This window comes from Condylura cristata, unplaced genomic scaffold (genome assembly GCF_000260355.1).
Source record: "Condylura cristata isolate star-nosed mole 26May11 unplaced genomic scaffold, ConCri1.0 scaffold00013, whole genome shotgun sequence".
Classification (NCBI taxonomy): Eukaryota; Metazoa; Chordata; class Mammalia; order Eulipotyphla; family Talpidae; genus Condylura; species Condylura cristata.
Genome location: NW_004567114.1, coordinates 29,609,386 through 29,624,671, shown reverse-complemented (window position 1 = coordinate 29,624,671; position 15,286 = coordinate 29,609,386). Strand labels below are relative to the sequence as shown.

The 15,286-nt window shown below is 37.2% G+C and overlaps 1 protein-coding gene across 1 annotated transcript in view; it reads right to left on the bottom strand.

Moving 5' to 3' along the window:
• Positions 1 to 878: 878 nt before the first annotated feature.
• KCNH5 (potassium channel, voltage gated eag related subfamily H, member 5) overlaps positions 879 to 15,286 on the bottom strand; it is a 258,103-nt gene continuing 243,695 nt past the window's right edge. Inside the window, exon 11 of the mRNA XM_004681802.2 lies at positions 879 to 1,888. Coding sequence (XP_004681859.1) covers positions 941 to 1,888 — 948 coding nt within the window. The 3' untranslated portion in view covers positions 879 to 940. The remainder of the gene's footprint in view (positions 1,889 to 15,286) is intronic.

Genomic DNA, 15,286 nt, shown 5'->3' with positions numbered 1-15,286 from the left:
CGTAAATGTTTTGTGGGTGTTTGTGTCTGTACTAAGAGTCATTCAACTTCACCCTTTAGCAAGTTTTGGGAACAAAAATTTAGAACATTCATATCTTTGGAAAATCAGCTTCTCAATACAAATTGTTAGAAGGCCTTTTTACCCTGTGGTGCAGTAGTTCTATAATAACATACACTATATTAGTAGTTTAATATTTATGGGGTTGACGAAATCAGCGTACAAGATGGTAGGTAGCTGCTCTCCAAGACGGAGGGAGTAGGGATTTCCTTACATAAGAGTTAATGATTACTATCTAAATATAATGTAAAAAAATGAGAGGTATCGTTGAATAAAAATGCAAATTCATGCACAAAACCCATAGCACTAATTTCTCAATATCCCACATTGCTATCTGACTTAAGAAAACAATCATTTCAATGGTACAAACTGCCATTTGGGGAAAGTTATATAAGTTACAAAAAACACCCATGGAAAGAGATCATAAAATGGACTAACAGTTGAAAAGCTGAACTCTTCCTTGATATTAATCTATAATTTGAACTTAACAGAACAGTGAGGAAATGACAGCTCTAAATACTCAGCCTGAGATCAAATTTGTCATGGCAACATTGGCAGGTTGGACCCTGATTCTTCTAATATTACATTGCCTTGGTTAACAAAAATCATACCTTTGTTATTATAGAATAGATATTATAAATGTAAATTGTGCATGCAGTCAACTGCATAATATACAAGCAATATCTATGTTTTAAATAATCATCTTCTTTGGCAGGCCAGAATCCAGCTGGACATGCAATATTTACATATCAAAATCCATATTGTGTTCATCATATTGAAAGCAAGTGAAAATATATATATATGTATATACTGTATATACACACATATGTATATAGATGTATATACTTTTTGGAATCTATTAACAAATATATATGCATATCTATTAAAAGTGGATCTCGTCTTTGTCAGATTCAGGTGACTCAGGCCTTGAAACGCTAAAAATATCCTGACATGGTATTTGGGAAGGTACCTGGAGTGGCATTTGGGATTTGGGGGACAAGGTCTGGGGCACACTTTTTTCAGAGAGTATTTTCAATATTTCTGCCACCTGCTTTTCCAGGGCAGTCATTCTGCAGCTCAGCAACTGGATGTCCTCTTTCAGTTCGTGTTTGACTTCCTGCAGTGTGGTTTGTAAGGCCTGCTCCGGGATGGGATAAAAGGGGTGCTTGGCATCAGCCTGAATGGGGCTGTGCTCTAATGGACTTCGTGCCTCACCGGCTTTATCCAAACGAAGGTCACTTTTTGTGATCCCACTGTCGCAAGAATCTGTTTTCCTTAGCGGGTTTTTGGTCACGCTGTTCTCTGAGTCGCTGCCCTTGGGGTCCTCAGACAACAGCCCCAGGGACTCAGCTTTAGTGACATTGTTCCAGTCTTCCTTTTTCTCCTCGTGGGCTCCCATGTTATTCTTGAGTCGCAGCCACCCTTTCCCATTTCCGTTCTTCATCCGTATGGGACTGTTGACTTTGAGACATTTGGGGTCAGCACCACTATTGGGCTTGAGCTCCATGGCATCGCGGTTGTTTTGCTTGAGGGATTCACTGGTTTTCACGTAGGCCAGCGACGTCTGGATGGGTGTGATCTGGGACACAGTGACCACACTGGTGCCAGTAATGGAGGCTCCGTTCTGCAAGGAGCGACTTTCTACTTGAAGCTGGTTCCGCTCGGGGTCGCTCTGTGATGACCCCTGATTCCGCAGCTCCTTCTGTTGCTTAAACTTCTGAAAGAGCTTCCTGACTGGGTGGTCCACAGGGATGCTGAGAGTGACCTCGTTCTTCTGTCTGAGACGCTCCTCCTCTTCCTTCTTCACATCACTGATTTTACGAAATATGATCTGTGGAGGGGGAGAGAGTGAAATGGGATTAAGATACAGATGAGTTTATAATTGTTTCACAGTATCCTGAAGATACTATGTTTAGCTGGAAGAAATTCTTAAACATAGTATAAAGTCACTTCTGAAAGGAAAAATGTTGCAATACTTTTAACAGGTACAATAATATTTAAAATTCAATGGAACATTGACTAAGCTTATTTAGTCTATTCTTTTGCGTATCAAGGGAAATATAGAAAAGGGACAATTGACTACTTGTTTTCTAATTTATGTCCCCACTTAATAGAAAATATTAATATGCAAATATGCATAATCTTGTGTATTATGTGTGTGGGTACATACATGTGTAAGAAAACATAGTTTTTTTTTTTTTTTAAGATTTACTTATTTCTTCATACAGAACTGGGGTACAGGCCAGAGATGCGGAGGGTGAGAGGATTCACCAGAGACAGAGTGGGATACAGAACAAGCAGATCGACGAAGTACACTGCTGAGGAGAGGTCTGCAGTGCTATGTGAATCTCCTCGGAGCTGGCAGGCGGGAATCAAACTCATGCAGAAATGGCTTAAGCTTCTTAGTGCTGTGCTTTAACCCACTGCGCCACAAGGGAGGGCCCATAGTTTTTTTTTTTTTTTTAATTTCCTTATAATGCACCACTATTTTTGTATGTTTTCCTTTTCTATGTAAATGTGAGTCAAAACTATTGAGCCAAAGAGTAATAGTTCTAGACTGTTTGAAAGTTTAGCAACATAACACCTAGTCATAGTGGCAGGAGGGATTAAATCTATTTAAGTGTCTCCAGAGACCAGAATGAGAATCTATATATAAATGCTTCTAGAAGGAAAATTCCAACTGAACATACAGACTTGACTTAATATCTATTAACTGAATAAACTTTCATAAAAATTCATAATCTTACATCATCAAAATATTTAAAGTAAGGAAGTTATTGTTCAAGTAACAGTTTCACTGATAGAATGTTGAACTCTTCAAGTTTCACATCTTAAGATTTTAAGTTTAGAATTAAGTACATAGTGCACGTAAGGTGGATATATGCAAAAAAGGAAAAGGTTCATATAAAACGTACTTTGAAATAGTATTGGGAAGAACTTAAAAAATTCTTAAGAGAAATTAAAATGCTGTCTATGTAAGAACTTACCACTTACATTATCAGAATGAGATGTAAATGTGATAAGTGTGAATTTTTGCTCAGAATCCTTCTGAAGAACAAAATAACTGCAGGTGAGAGTTGTCAAAAAATTCAAAAGGGAGTTATAAGATATAGTACTTTTAGAGTCAGACAACTTATGACACTAGCAAAGTTACTTACCTCTATCACCTCTTGTTAAATTGTTGGTTATATTGGAAATATATGTGAAGTACACAGTTCCTGGTATATAATAGACACTCAAAATAAGTTGGTTCTCTCTCCAAACTCACATAAAGCACTTTCTATTTGAAACCATTCCATGACCTTTTGATGATGCATCAGCTTCCAGGAGTAACATACAATCGTATTTTACACCCGGAACCAACACTGACCAACCAGTAATACAGACTTTAGTGGGGTGGCAATGTTCCACCTAATGGCACATTTCTCAACTTGGATAGATGCACTGAATACAACTTAACAAGGGGTTAGAATTTATATATATATATAAATTCTTGATTGTCCTGATTATACATTGTACAAATATATATATAAACTTTTCTAAATTCAATAGTTGTCTGTAAAGATCAGCCTATTTTCCCTTTTCTAGTAGCAAAAGATTTGGATCTTTTTAAAATATGTGATGTTAATCTCAAAGCTTGACATAAAAGTTCCAACAGCTTAATTAGAAGTCTTTCAAAGGTTGACATATTATGCTCTCTATATAAACAGGGCTTGTGCTAACAAGCTTTTAAGATATTAACACTATTTGGGGCCAGATAGTTCTACACATCAACTACAGATACCAATTTCCTATCTCATCCTTTTTCATGGAAAAGACACACACTTGTTCTGTGAACTGACATGAGAGGACTAATAGGGATGATTGCCCTCATCCTCTTTCCCATGCATTCCTGAGCTTTTTGTTTGTTTGATTTTAAAGGTAGTGACTGAGCTTTCACTAGAGGTAGCTTGGATGCACTGTGGTAACTGAAAGTAGCCATCACATTTGGAAAGAGGCATCCAATTGAATCTCTCAGGTGCAGAAGGGCAGGTGCTTGACACATAAGAAGTGGGATAAAATGTAGGCCGCCCAGCTATATTTGGGGCTTGCTTTTACTAAAATATCATACATTGTTAGTATGTCTTTGAGTTATATGTTAAAAGTGTTTGACATTTCCCCTGAAACTTAAATTTCACTGGGTGTCCTATACTTTTGTTGGCTTAATTTGCAATCTGCTAGCAGGCAGCAGAAATGTCTTTGTCTTAGTAACATCCACAAGTACTATCATGTGAAGTTTGTAGTATGTAGAAGTAGCAGTGAAAGAGGTGTCCTGGAGAGTGAGAATTTGTGGGTACGTTAAGCCGGAATTCTATGTTTTTAGATTTTCAACATAATGTTTAATAATTTCTTACAATCATTTTGTTTATATCAAGTTTGGGAGAGGTAGAAAATTAAGAATGTAACAGGTAAGACATTATTTTTTAAATGAAACTTGTTCCAGGTTTCCTGATTGTCCTGATTATACAAATTTCCTGGTTGTCCACCAACCAAGAGCAAATAAATATGTCTGAATTGCTCCTTTAAGCTGAGTACAAGTGCCAAACTCCCTAATACAAAAGGCCTGTCATAGGACTAGCTACTAGCTGTCAGGGGAAATATGAGATAGAACCGAGTTGGCATATTTTGACATTAAGAATGAAAATAGGAGCTGGGAAAGAGAAAGAATAGAGGTTTTGGAGATTTCAAGTTGTAATTTTAAGAGTTTTATATACTATTTCTTTCCTTCCATTTTCCCCCTCTAGGAGGATAGAGGATGAGGTAATAGTAAGCATAGATTTCTTGAGGTTTGGGGTACTTACAACGTCAAGACTGGCCCTGATCTGAAGTTTTTAAAGCAGCATGACCCACAAAGTGATGGAAAAAGCAGCTGTCCTCCCTGTTTATGTCCCTCGCTTCCTGTGTAACCCCCAAATGCATAGCTAGCATTCCAGCTGGCATCCTCAGGACTAGGATGCACAGAAGGTGGCCCTTTGTGATTTCAGCCCCATAAAAGATGAGGGAAAGGTAGTCTATGAGGTAGCAGAAGTTACAGCACTCTACAGAACACCTCTGGCAGACCATTAAACATGTGATATGAAAAATAGAGTCCAGCAGCTGAGGCAGCCAGCTAAAATGGCCATCCATCTATACAGTGACCAAAAGAGCTCAAGCTGTTTGCTGGGTTTATACAACCAATAAGCTGCCAGGATACAAATCCAAGGAGTTGGACTCCAAACAGTCGGTACCAATTCATACTGTGGCAGCTTCGTGGGGACTTTGACACTGTCCTCTGGACCTCATGAAAACTTGGATATTTGAGTAGGTGAAATAGGAGCAAGAAAACAGGTACCCAACAGAAAACTCACTCTTCACATTGTCACAGAGAGCCATCCCTTAAAAATAGTGAATTGATTAAATGATTGAAGTTCTGTTTTGATGGGTAATTGGTAGCCTTCACTAAGAGTGGGGGAAGGCTTTAAGGGAAGCAATCTCAAAACTTTTCACTTTCAATGGCAAAACCAATAAGTAGGATTACCTCACTCTTTCCTATCAAAATACCTATCACCCTTTTGTAGCTTTTGGTTTTCATTCAACTGGTTCTTATATTTTCTTTTATCTTGCTTCTCTGTATGTTAAATTATTGAAAACCTGAAAGCAGGGAGGATAAAACTGTGATTTTTTCCCATAATATCACTTTTGATCCCTTAGTTCCTAAATGTGTCGAGGACAGTACTCTGAGCAAATCTTCAATAAATGTCTTATTAATTTAATAAATTTTTCTATATGTAGTAACATATCTTTGTGATAGGTCTATGAAAGTACGAAAAGGAAGATGTTTCTACTTATTATTTTCTACTTTTTAAACAACAAACAACATTGCCTGTTTTATGATTATTAATAGTCAATGTCTATCTTCTCCTACTACCTCATTAGGAAACAAACATGGTACCATCTACCTTCTGACATCCCAAGCAGCTAGCCCAGTGGCAGGTACAACTACACAGTTAAGAAATGTTTGCTAAGTAGAAAGAACTTCAAATCAAACTTTGACCTACAAACCAAACTTGTACAAATTACAGAATTTGAGTGAGAACCTATCTTCAAATACATTATAAGAATATAGCAACAATCATTTAGAATTTGCTTTGTTTTGTTATGCTTGTAAGTATATTTGTTTATTCTTTCACTATATAGGATTTCTCCACTCCCCCACCCCCACCCTGGTGCAGTCACCACAGTTTTCCCACCACCAAAGTGCTGCAGGATACAAAGTGCTTCCCACCACACTTCACTGCGCCTTCCTCCTCCCCTGCCAGTCCTCTTCCTCCCCTCCATTCTCCTTCCTCTCCCCTTCCCCGCTGAGTGTCTCAGACCTAAGGTCTGCTTTCAAGGGTCAGTCTTCCAGTTTGTCTTTGTCAATTCCTTTGTTAAGCTTCTCTAGATTCCAAAAATAAGTGAAACCATCCAGTATTTATCTTGTCCAGGTGATGACAAGGCAAAACATTCTTAATGCAGAGTAAGAGAATATAGGCACCGAGTTAAAACAAAACAAAATGAAGAGAAGATTTTGTCATGTTTACAAGATTCACAAGACCAATATTCAGGTGAGGCACACTACTAGTAAGTTGACCCGTGTCTTACAAATAAAGTGATAGTTTTTTGTCTTGTTATAAAAATGCATTATATAACAAATAAAGCAGAGCTGGGGGGGTCTCCTAATGAAGTGACTCGTGGTATTTCAAATATGTCAAATGCAATTTTTCTATAAGTCCTTTCTATAAGTCCTCATAATTTTTAAAGTAATTTATCAACCTAAATTCCAAGTTTGAAAAACAATGTATTTTTACCACCAAGGAGTTGACATGTTATCACGAAAATAGTGTGGCATTTTTTTCTATTTCACCATTATGAGCGTGACTATTCTTAAATAAATTCTGCTGAATCTTTCCTTTCTTTTTCTTAAATATTTATTTATTTATGTTTACAGAACTGGGGTGCAGGCCAGAGGTGCAAGGGCTGTGAGGGATTCACCAGAGACAGAGTGGGGAGCAGAATAGGCAGATTCAGGAAGTACACTGCTGAGGGGAGCAGTGGGTCAGTCAAGAGAGGTCTGCTAGCCATGTGGGATCACCTCAGGGGCAAGTCAAGAGAGGTCTGCTACCATGTGGGATCACCTCAGGGGCAGATTCAGGAAGTACACTGCTGAGGGGAGCAGTGGGTCAGTCAAGAGAGGTCTGCTAGCCATGTGGGATCACCTCAGGGGCAAGCAGGAATCAAACTCATGCTGAAGTGGCTTTAGCTTCCCAGTGCTGCGCCACCAGGGAGGGCCCCTGAATCTTTCCTTTTAAGAAGTACTTTTTACCTTTAACTTATTAATCACGTGTATAATAAAAAAAAAGTTAAACTCAATAACATAATGGAAAGACTTACATATCTTATTTAGTTCAATCCTTTGAAAATAGCAAGGTTTAATTTAGAATTTATAAATATCTGTATGCTACTCTCTTTCACGATTGTATTAATCTGCAAGCAACAGGAGCTTTGATAAACTATTCCTACATGGGCTATATGTCATACAGAAAGTAAAAAGTTTCTACTAATGTGATATATTTGCCTAACACAGGTTAATTTTTCTCACCAATATTTGTAAATTTTGATTCTTTTTCTTAGGGAACAATCATTTTAGAAAATGAAAGATCTGGGTGAAATTCACGGGGGGTGAACTTACATGTATTAAACCATATAAAAGAAAAAATACTTATCCATGAATAAATCATAGAAAGGAAAAAAGCATCCATGGATATACAAAAAATATATACATCTTGGATCTACCTGATTATAAAGAAAATTGTGTATGTGCTTTTAAAGGAAATCAGCTTTAAAAGTCTAATATTTGTTTTCTTCTCTATATACTGCCCAGTGGTAAGTCAGATTGCAGATGAATATCACAAAAATTAATAGTAAATTTTAAAATGAAAAATCATGAATCTGGCTGATTCCCAGTTACACCCTTTTTGGGGTGGAGGAGGGGGATGCACAATAGCCTGTCCTCTTTCTATCAGCAAAGAGGTTTATTTCATTTAAGCTTTTCTTCTCTGTGCTTCATTATGTTCTGTGGAGCCCATGCTGGAAGGCTTAATTTATTTAAATGATAAAAGCTTCTTAAACTTAACAGGGAACACAGCCAACTGAGATTTCCATTTCAAAAGTAGGACATTTGATCATAAAAGTGATATCAAAATTGAATAATTTGAATGTGTACTGAACTTTGAAATCCAATAAAGTCAAGAAAAAAAGGGGGGTTAGAATCATTTGTTTAATGACATGGATTTAGTGTTACATAACTTGAAGGAGAATAGGTGTCCATTATTTTCCAGATCTGTGAATTCTAGACTCGACTCGACTATAGCTTCAGGTTATGGCTCCAGTTGGTTTGTTTCCATGGCTCAATGAACTTAGTCACCAGTTCTAACTCCAGTCTTTTCATCCATTCCAACTTGTACCAATGCATGAGAGTGATATTTATTAAACACGTCATCTATACATTCGAGGTTATAAATTCTTATTAACAAAGGACACAGTGACAGGGCTGTGGCAGATGGCCATTCAACAAATTTAGATGTGGTAAGGAAGGGCAGTGGTGACACATCACATTGTTTTGAAATACAACTGCCTTGATTTACTGAGGGCTCATAAATCTAGAAGCTCTTCAGGGGCAAGGAAGTTGCTATCGATCTAATTCAGAAGGGACTTAACTAGCTCAGTCAGTAAAGCATGAGCTCTAACTCAGCTTCTTAGTACCTAAATAAACTTGAGAGGTAAAGGAACTAATTGACTAATGTAAGAAAAAAGGGGGTTTCGGAGGGGAAAAAAGGAGGGAAGGAATATCTATCTATCTGTTAATGTGTTAGGTAATGACTAAAGTGAATAGGGTGGCTGGTAAGTCACAAATGCATCATCTAGCATGACTGATACAATTACTACATATAATGAAAAGTTCTAGGCCCCATTTTTTATCACATGAAAGATCATTCATCTCAATGCTTCAGGCTATCATAATATGAAAGTACATTTTTCGCAAGGAACAAAACATAGATTGCAAACTCCATTCTAATATTAATGTACATCTGAGGTACAGTTGCCCAATACTTCTGTTACTGAAGGCTTTTCATTGAAAAACTAATGGCAAGGAAGACAAAACCCTCAAAACTAAAAATAGAGTTCTGCCAAGGTAAAGCTGCCAGGGTTGATATTCACAGAACTGAATATTGCAGTAATTCACGAATTGTTCTCCCTGCCTCAATGTCTAGTCTCATTTTCTCCATTCCATTCCTTGTCAGTATATATCAAATATGACAGTGTCCTAGGCTAACAAAATCAAAGAAAAAACAATAATTCTGAGGTCAATAAGTTTACTGTGGCCCTGTTCAACCTACCTCTCTCATCTGCTTTCTTCATTCTTCACTGGACCTCTCATGCATACCAGCCACAGGGAATCACTTAGAAGTTCAGAATCTATTTGTGGTATTACACATATCCTTTTCTCTCCTCCTCACCTGCTGCAAATGCCTATTTATCCTTTACTACTTGGTTCAACTGTGCTCTTCTTTAGGAGCTGGGACCAACCACATAATCACCAGGGCCCCCTCTAACTCCACACTTAGAGATAAACATTGAGAAGCTCTTCACCTAAAATCAGAAAAGAAACACACACAAGCCATCTCACCATTTCTATTCAACATCATGCCAAAGGTAGCAGCCAGGGAAATGGCCAAGATAATGGAATAAAAGATACACAGCTAGCAAAAAAAGAATTAAAACCATGTCTACTGGGAGATGCATAATCATGTATATGGAAAACCCTAAGGAACACACACATACACACACACACACACACACAGGGCTGCATCTATCACATAAGCTACCTTATACAAAAGTGGAGCAGATATGGGATAATAAACCGAGCACTCTTATTCAAATGGGCAGGATATAATGATTATGAAACTCAGCAGTACCTGGCCCATAGTGATTATGCAATGTGACAGGCAAGTTCTAGAAGGCAATGGGGTAAGTTTTGGAATAAGTTCTCCATTCTGTTGTTCCCTGTGACTCCTGATTCATCTACTTGAAGGTTCCCTGTCCATGATCCTTTATGGTCAGATGAGACTTGAGAGACAAATTGAAGAGATTCCTCGGTTACATCCTGTTTGCATGATTTCGAGGGTCTAAGGTTGGTTTGGGGATCCCACAGAGAAAGGACTTTTCGAAGTTCAAACTTGTTTCCTCAGCAATGTAATTTTCTCAAAAGCTTTAGCAAGGTTCTAACAGATTTACAGTTAAGTTTCCATGCTAAACTGACCTCACAAGAAACTTCTGCTTCTTGTTCTGGTTTAATCCTCTGTGCTCCCTCTCCCCTGTTCTTTTCCAGTTCTCCCTTCTCCTCCCCTCTTCTTAATCTTCCCCCTCTCTCTCCCCCTCCCTCTCCCAGTCTCCCAATGGCAACTACATTGAAGACATCAGACTATGTACAACATCACATCTCTTCTCTGGTCTTTTTCACAAAACTGAGTCTAAATATTTTCTTGTAGAATGACTTTTCAGTTTTTCCCTGTTATTATCCCTTTCCATATGTTCTAAAAAGTTGTCAACTCTAGTCTGAGGCCACATTTTTCTTCTCAGTCTTGCAAAGCGTAACCAATTATAGCCTTCACAGGCTAGTATTTTTTTTTTCTAGTAACTATGTTTTATTTTTAAATGAGGTAACATTAGTTTAAACACTGTATATGAATATATAATAAGACTCTCAATATAGAAATGGAAAATAACATTATTTAACATTTAGTAAATATAATACATTTTACAGGAACTTTAGCATGTGTTACCTTATTTTCTCCCCAGCAGCTCTATAAAACAGGCAAGGCAACTATCATCCTTATTAGACAGATGAGGGTCAGAGAAGTTATGCGATTTGCCTAAGATGACTTAGCTAGTAAATGTTCAAGCTGGGACTGAAATGGATGTCCTGATTCTGGCTCCAGTGTTCCTGCCACTATTCGATGCTGACATTCAATTATGCATAATTTTGTGTTGTAGGTTACAGTGTACTTCCACCTATATTAACCTACAAGATTTCATTTGATACAATGCCTTTATCTCCAGGCATACATCTAATACGTAACTCTGGCTTTTGCTTTGTAAGGTAATTGTTGAACCTCAGGGAGATCGATTACAACTTAGGCAAACTACAATACATATAATGATATTTTTTTCATGATGAACAAAATTTTCTTTGGCTTCTGCTGGGAAAACCAGCACAAGTCTCTGTATTTAAATATACAGTGGCAGGAGTATAGCATGTATTCACACAAATCCAGAATTGAGAATTTGTCAAATTTTGCATTTGATTTCTAAAAGAAAAATGTAACATATACTTACACACACAAATTCTTCACAGCTAGGAGGTACACAGTGAGTCAAACAGCCCTTCTAAATTTCAAATATATGTAAAGATCTTTTTAAGATAAACAATTTTATAATTTGTTAGGATTTTTGTTATTCCATGTAAAGTAGATCTCAACTGATAATGCTGAATCTAATCAGTGGCAGGAGTGTAGCATGTGTTCACACAAATCCAGAATTGAGAATGGATTCCATAAGCATCTGCTAATTGCAAAACAACAATTAAATAAACAAACAAAAATGGATTCCATAAGTACTTGTTAATTGCAAAATTTTCTTCTGCAGAAAATTTTCAATTTAATTTACTACTTGGATTTTCGAACTTTTTAATAGACCAAAACTAGACATGCAAGTGACGTGTCTCTGCCTATTTGGACCATCTATATTCCATCACAGTGGAAGGATGTGTTCAACACGTGTAGATGATGCAAAGGAGACAGTCCTTCCTCTCTCTCACAAATTAGGAGGTAGTGTTCCAGATATAATCTTTTGGGCTTAATTTAGCAAAGGTTAACAGAAACAGAAATGGTAATTAGTGTCACTTCCAACCTGAAAGCTTTCTTTACAGGAAATTTGGTGTTTTGAGGGTCTAATGGGAAGAAAAACCAAGTGTCATTTGGAGATTGAAGCTCTGATTCTAGCCATGGATATAAGTGGCCTTATGTGCATGTCCTGTAATCCTTCTGGACTTCAGTTTCTTTATTTAAATAGCTATGACAGTGCTGTGTTTGGTTCTTTTCAGTTCTATCTGCTTCATATCAGTAAAATAAGGGATTAATACCTGGTACAAAAAAAAAAAGCCTTTGAAAAAAACAACCTACTTGATGCTCTTTGAATGATCCTTAATATAATTTCTTGCTAGAAGATAAAACACTTGCCCCATTTTTCAGGTGTCAAATTCCCTAGCATCAAAGCCTGCTGAGTCTTCTATGACCCTCAGTAACAATTACAGATCTAGGATACAGGTGCTGCTTTTATTTGTGTTTTATCTGCTTCTTCCGGAGGCAACTGCTCACACGCTGTGCTGAAAGATGAGAATTTGTTGCTAATTACCAGGGTTTGTGCTACTAAACATTACTGGCCAGTAATTGAATTGTAGTGTCTAGAGTTGAGTATTAGCTAATAACTTTGTCCCTACAGTGTTGAACTGTAATTAGTTATTCTAGAGGAGTATGAGAATCCACGCAGGCTGTTTCTTTAGTGTTGCAACTGACAGAAATTGGAATCTACAATTTTAAAAAGAGTAGAGCTACTGAAATGATTGAGATATGCCAGCACAGTGCCAAGGAATACACATGCAACATATACACACAGAAAACTCAGCAGACATCTTTGGAAGAAAAGTCTGAACTGTCATTGTCGGAAAGTCTAGATAAAGACATCTTAGGGCCCTCCCTGGTGGTGCAGCGGGTTAAAGCACAGCACCAAGAAGCTAAAGCCACTTCAGCATGAGTTTGATCCCCATCCTGGAGGTGACCCACATGGCGCAGCAGACCTCTCCTGGCCCGCCCACTGCTCCCCTCAGCAGTATATTTTGTTGATCTGCCTAATCTGCCCCCTACTCTGTCTCTGGTGAGAGACACTTGCACCTCTGGCCTGCACCCCAGTTCTGTATGCATAAATAAATAAACCCTTAAAAAAAAGACAGCTTTGGAAATTACTGGGGCACAAATTGTAAAAAAATTACACATAAGTATCGTATTAAAATATATGATAATTTTCCTGGCAGCTTCCTATTTAAATACATTTATATAATTGTTGCCAAATTTAACAATTGTTAGTTAAAATGTCAGTGCCTATGATTTATTATATTTGGAAGTGTCACTATACAGTCAAGACAGATCTGCAACTGTCATATTCTACTTATCTGAATTATTATTAATTACTGTGCCAGCAAGCAACACCTCACGTTTCATTTATTACTATAATTAGAGGCACTGTCTCCTACTAAGTAATATGGGAAACTTCAGAAGAATGCTTGCTGTGTTTTCCTAGAAAGCACAGATTACAGTAGCTCCATTTACATTTCAGTGTTTTGGCTTGAGGGAAAGATAATCTCTGAGGAGAGAACTGAATCTATTTTTTTAAGTTGGTGATCATGTAGTATAAAAGCTAAAAGAATGAGCACTCCTAGTTGATTGAGAACACAAAAGTGGAAAGAATGAGATTTAGTATTTTGGAGTCAGCTAAATTCTTGACCCATATGAAGCATAAAGGACACAAAACATAATGATTTAAATGAATATATCATGTTCATGATATGGAAGACTGATTACTATTAATACAGAAGAGACTCTTCCCTTTGATTCATAGATTTATTATAACAAATCAATATCCTAGCAGGATCTTTTGAAGAAATTGAAAAATATTTTTACATAATTAAGATATTGTGCAATTAGGGCATGTCTAAGTCTTTCAGGCTTCTACAACAACCCAGTACAGAATAGGTGACCTAAAAATCACAGAAATTTACTTCTCGGAGTTACTGAGGTTGGAAGTCTAAGAATAAAGTGCCTACAGATTTGCATCTGGTGAGATTACTTGGTTCATAGATGTCTGTTTTCTCATTGTGTCTTCGCATATGAAAGGGAAAAAGGGAAGCCTCTAGGGGACTAATCTAATTCCATTCAAGTGGGCTCCATCTTCATGACCTAATTACCTTCCAAAGACCCTGACTCCAAATGTTATAACATTGAGGAATATATTTCAACATATGAATTTTTTTTAAAGATGTATTTATTTATGCTTACAGAACTGGGGTACAGGCCAGAGATGCGGAGGGTGAGAGGATTCACCAGAGACAGAGTGGGGAGCAGAACAGGCAGATCGAGGAAGTACACTGCTGAGGGGAGCAGCAGGTGGGTCAGAAGAGGTCTGCCACGCCCTGTGGATCTCCTCCCGGGCAGGTGGGGATCGAACTCATGCGAAGTGGCTTAAGCTTTTTAGTGCTGTGCTTTAACCCGCTGCACCACCAGGGAGTGCCTCAACATATGCATTTTAAGGGGATACAACCATTCAATCTATAGCAGCACAGAATAGATAAGTAAGCAAATGAATAGAATACAGCATTCAGAAATAGACGCATGCATCTTTAGGTACTGAATTAGGTCATACTACGGCTCAGGGGAGGAAGTTGTTTTTAAGTTTCCATATGGACACACACACATGGAAGAGACACACACAAACATAAACACAAACACAAACATATGTAACAAATATATTATTGATTTGAAGACAAAGAGTAAGTTAGAATAATCTATACTTTGCATGCAAAGCAGGTCTTTCTATTATTATTAGATTTTTTTTAGATTTTTTTCAAGATGCCTAGCTATTCTAGGCATTTACTTTTATAGTTTGAAATGGAAAGTAGAATTTTGACTTAATGGATTGCATGCAAGAACAAGAAACACATGAATTATTAACTTCTGATGATTATTCTAATAAGGAAAAATAAAACATCTGCTAAAATATAGTTATTTAATTTCATGCATTGCTTTATAGTTAATGATTTCTGTAGATAGGATTATCCTACCTACTTTGATAGTTATAGGGAAAAATGGTCTCAAAAATTCAAAATCAATAATTTTATAGCAGTAATGTCCACCATGGCTCAATTACTATAATCAACAGCAATTACTATAATCAACTTACATGACTCACAAGTCTCCTTTTTATTTTTATTTTGTTATTCTTCTCTATATGAAAAGAAACCTCTCCAAATTGCTTTATCTTATTTAATATTAACAGG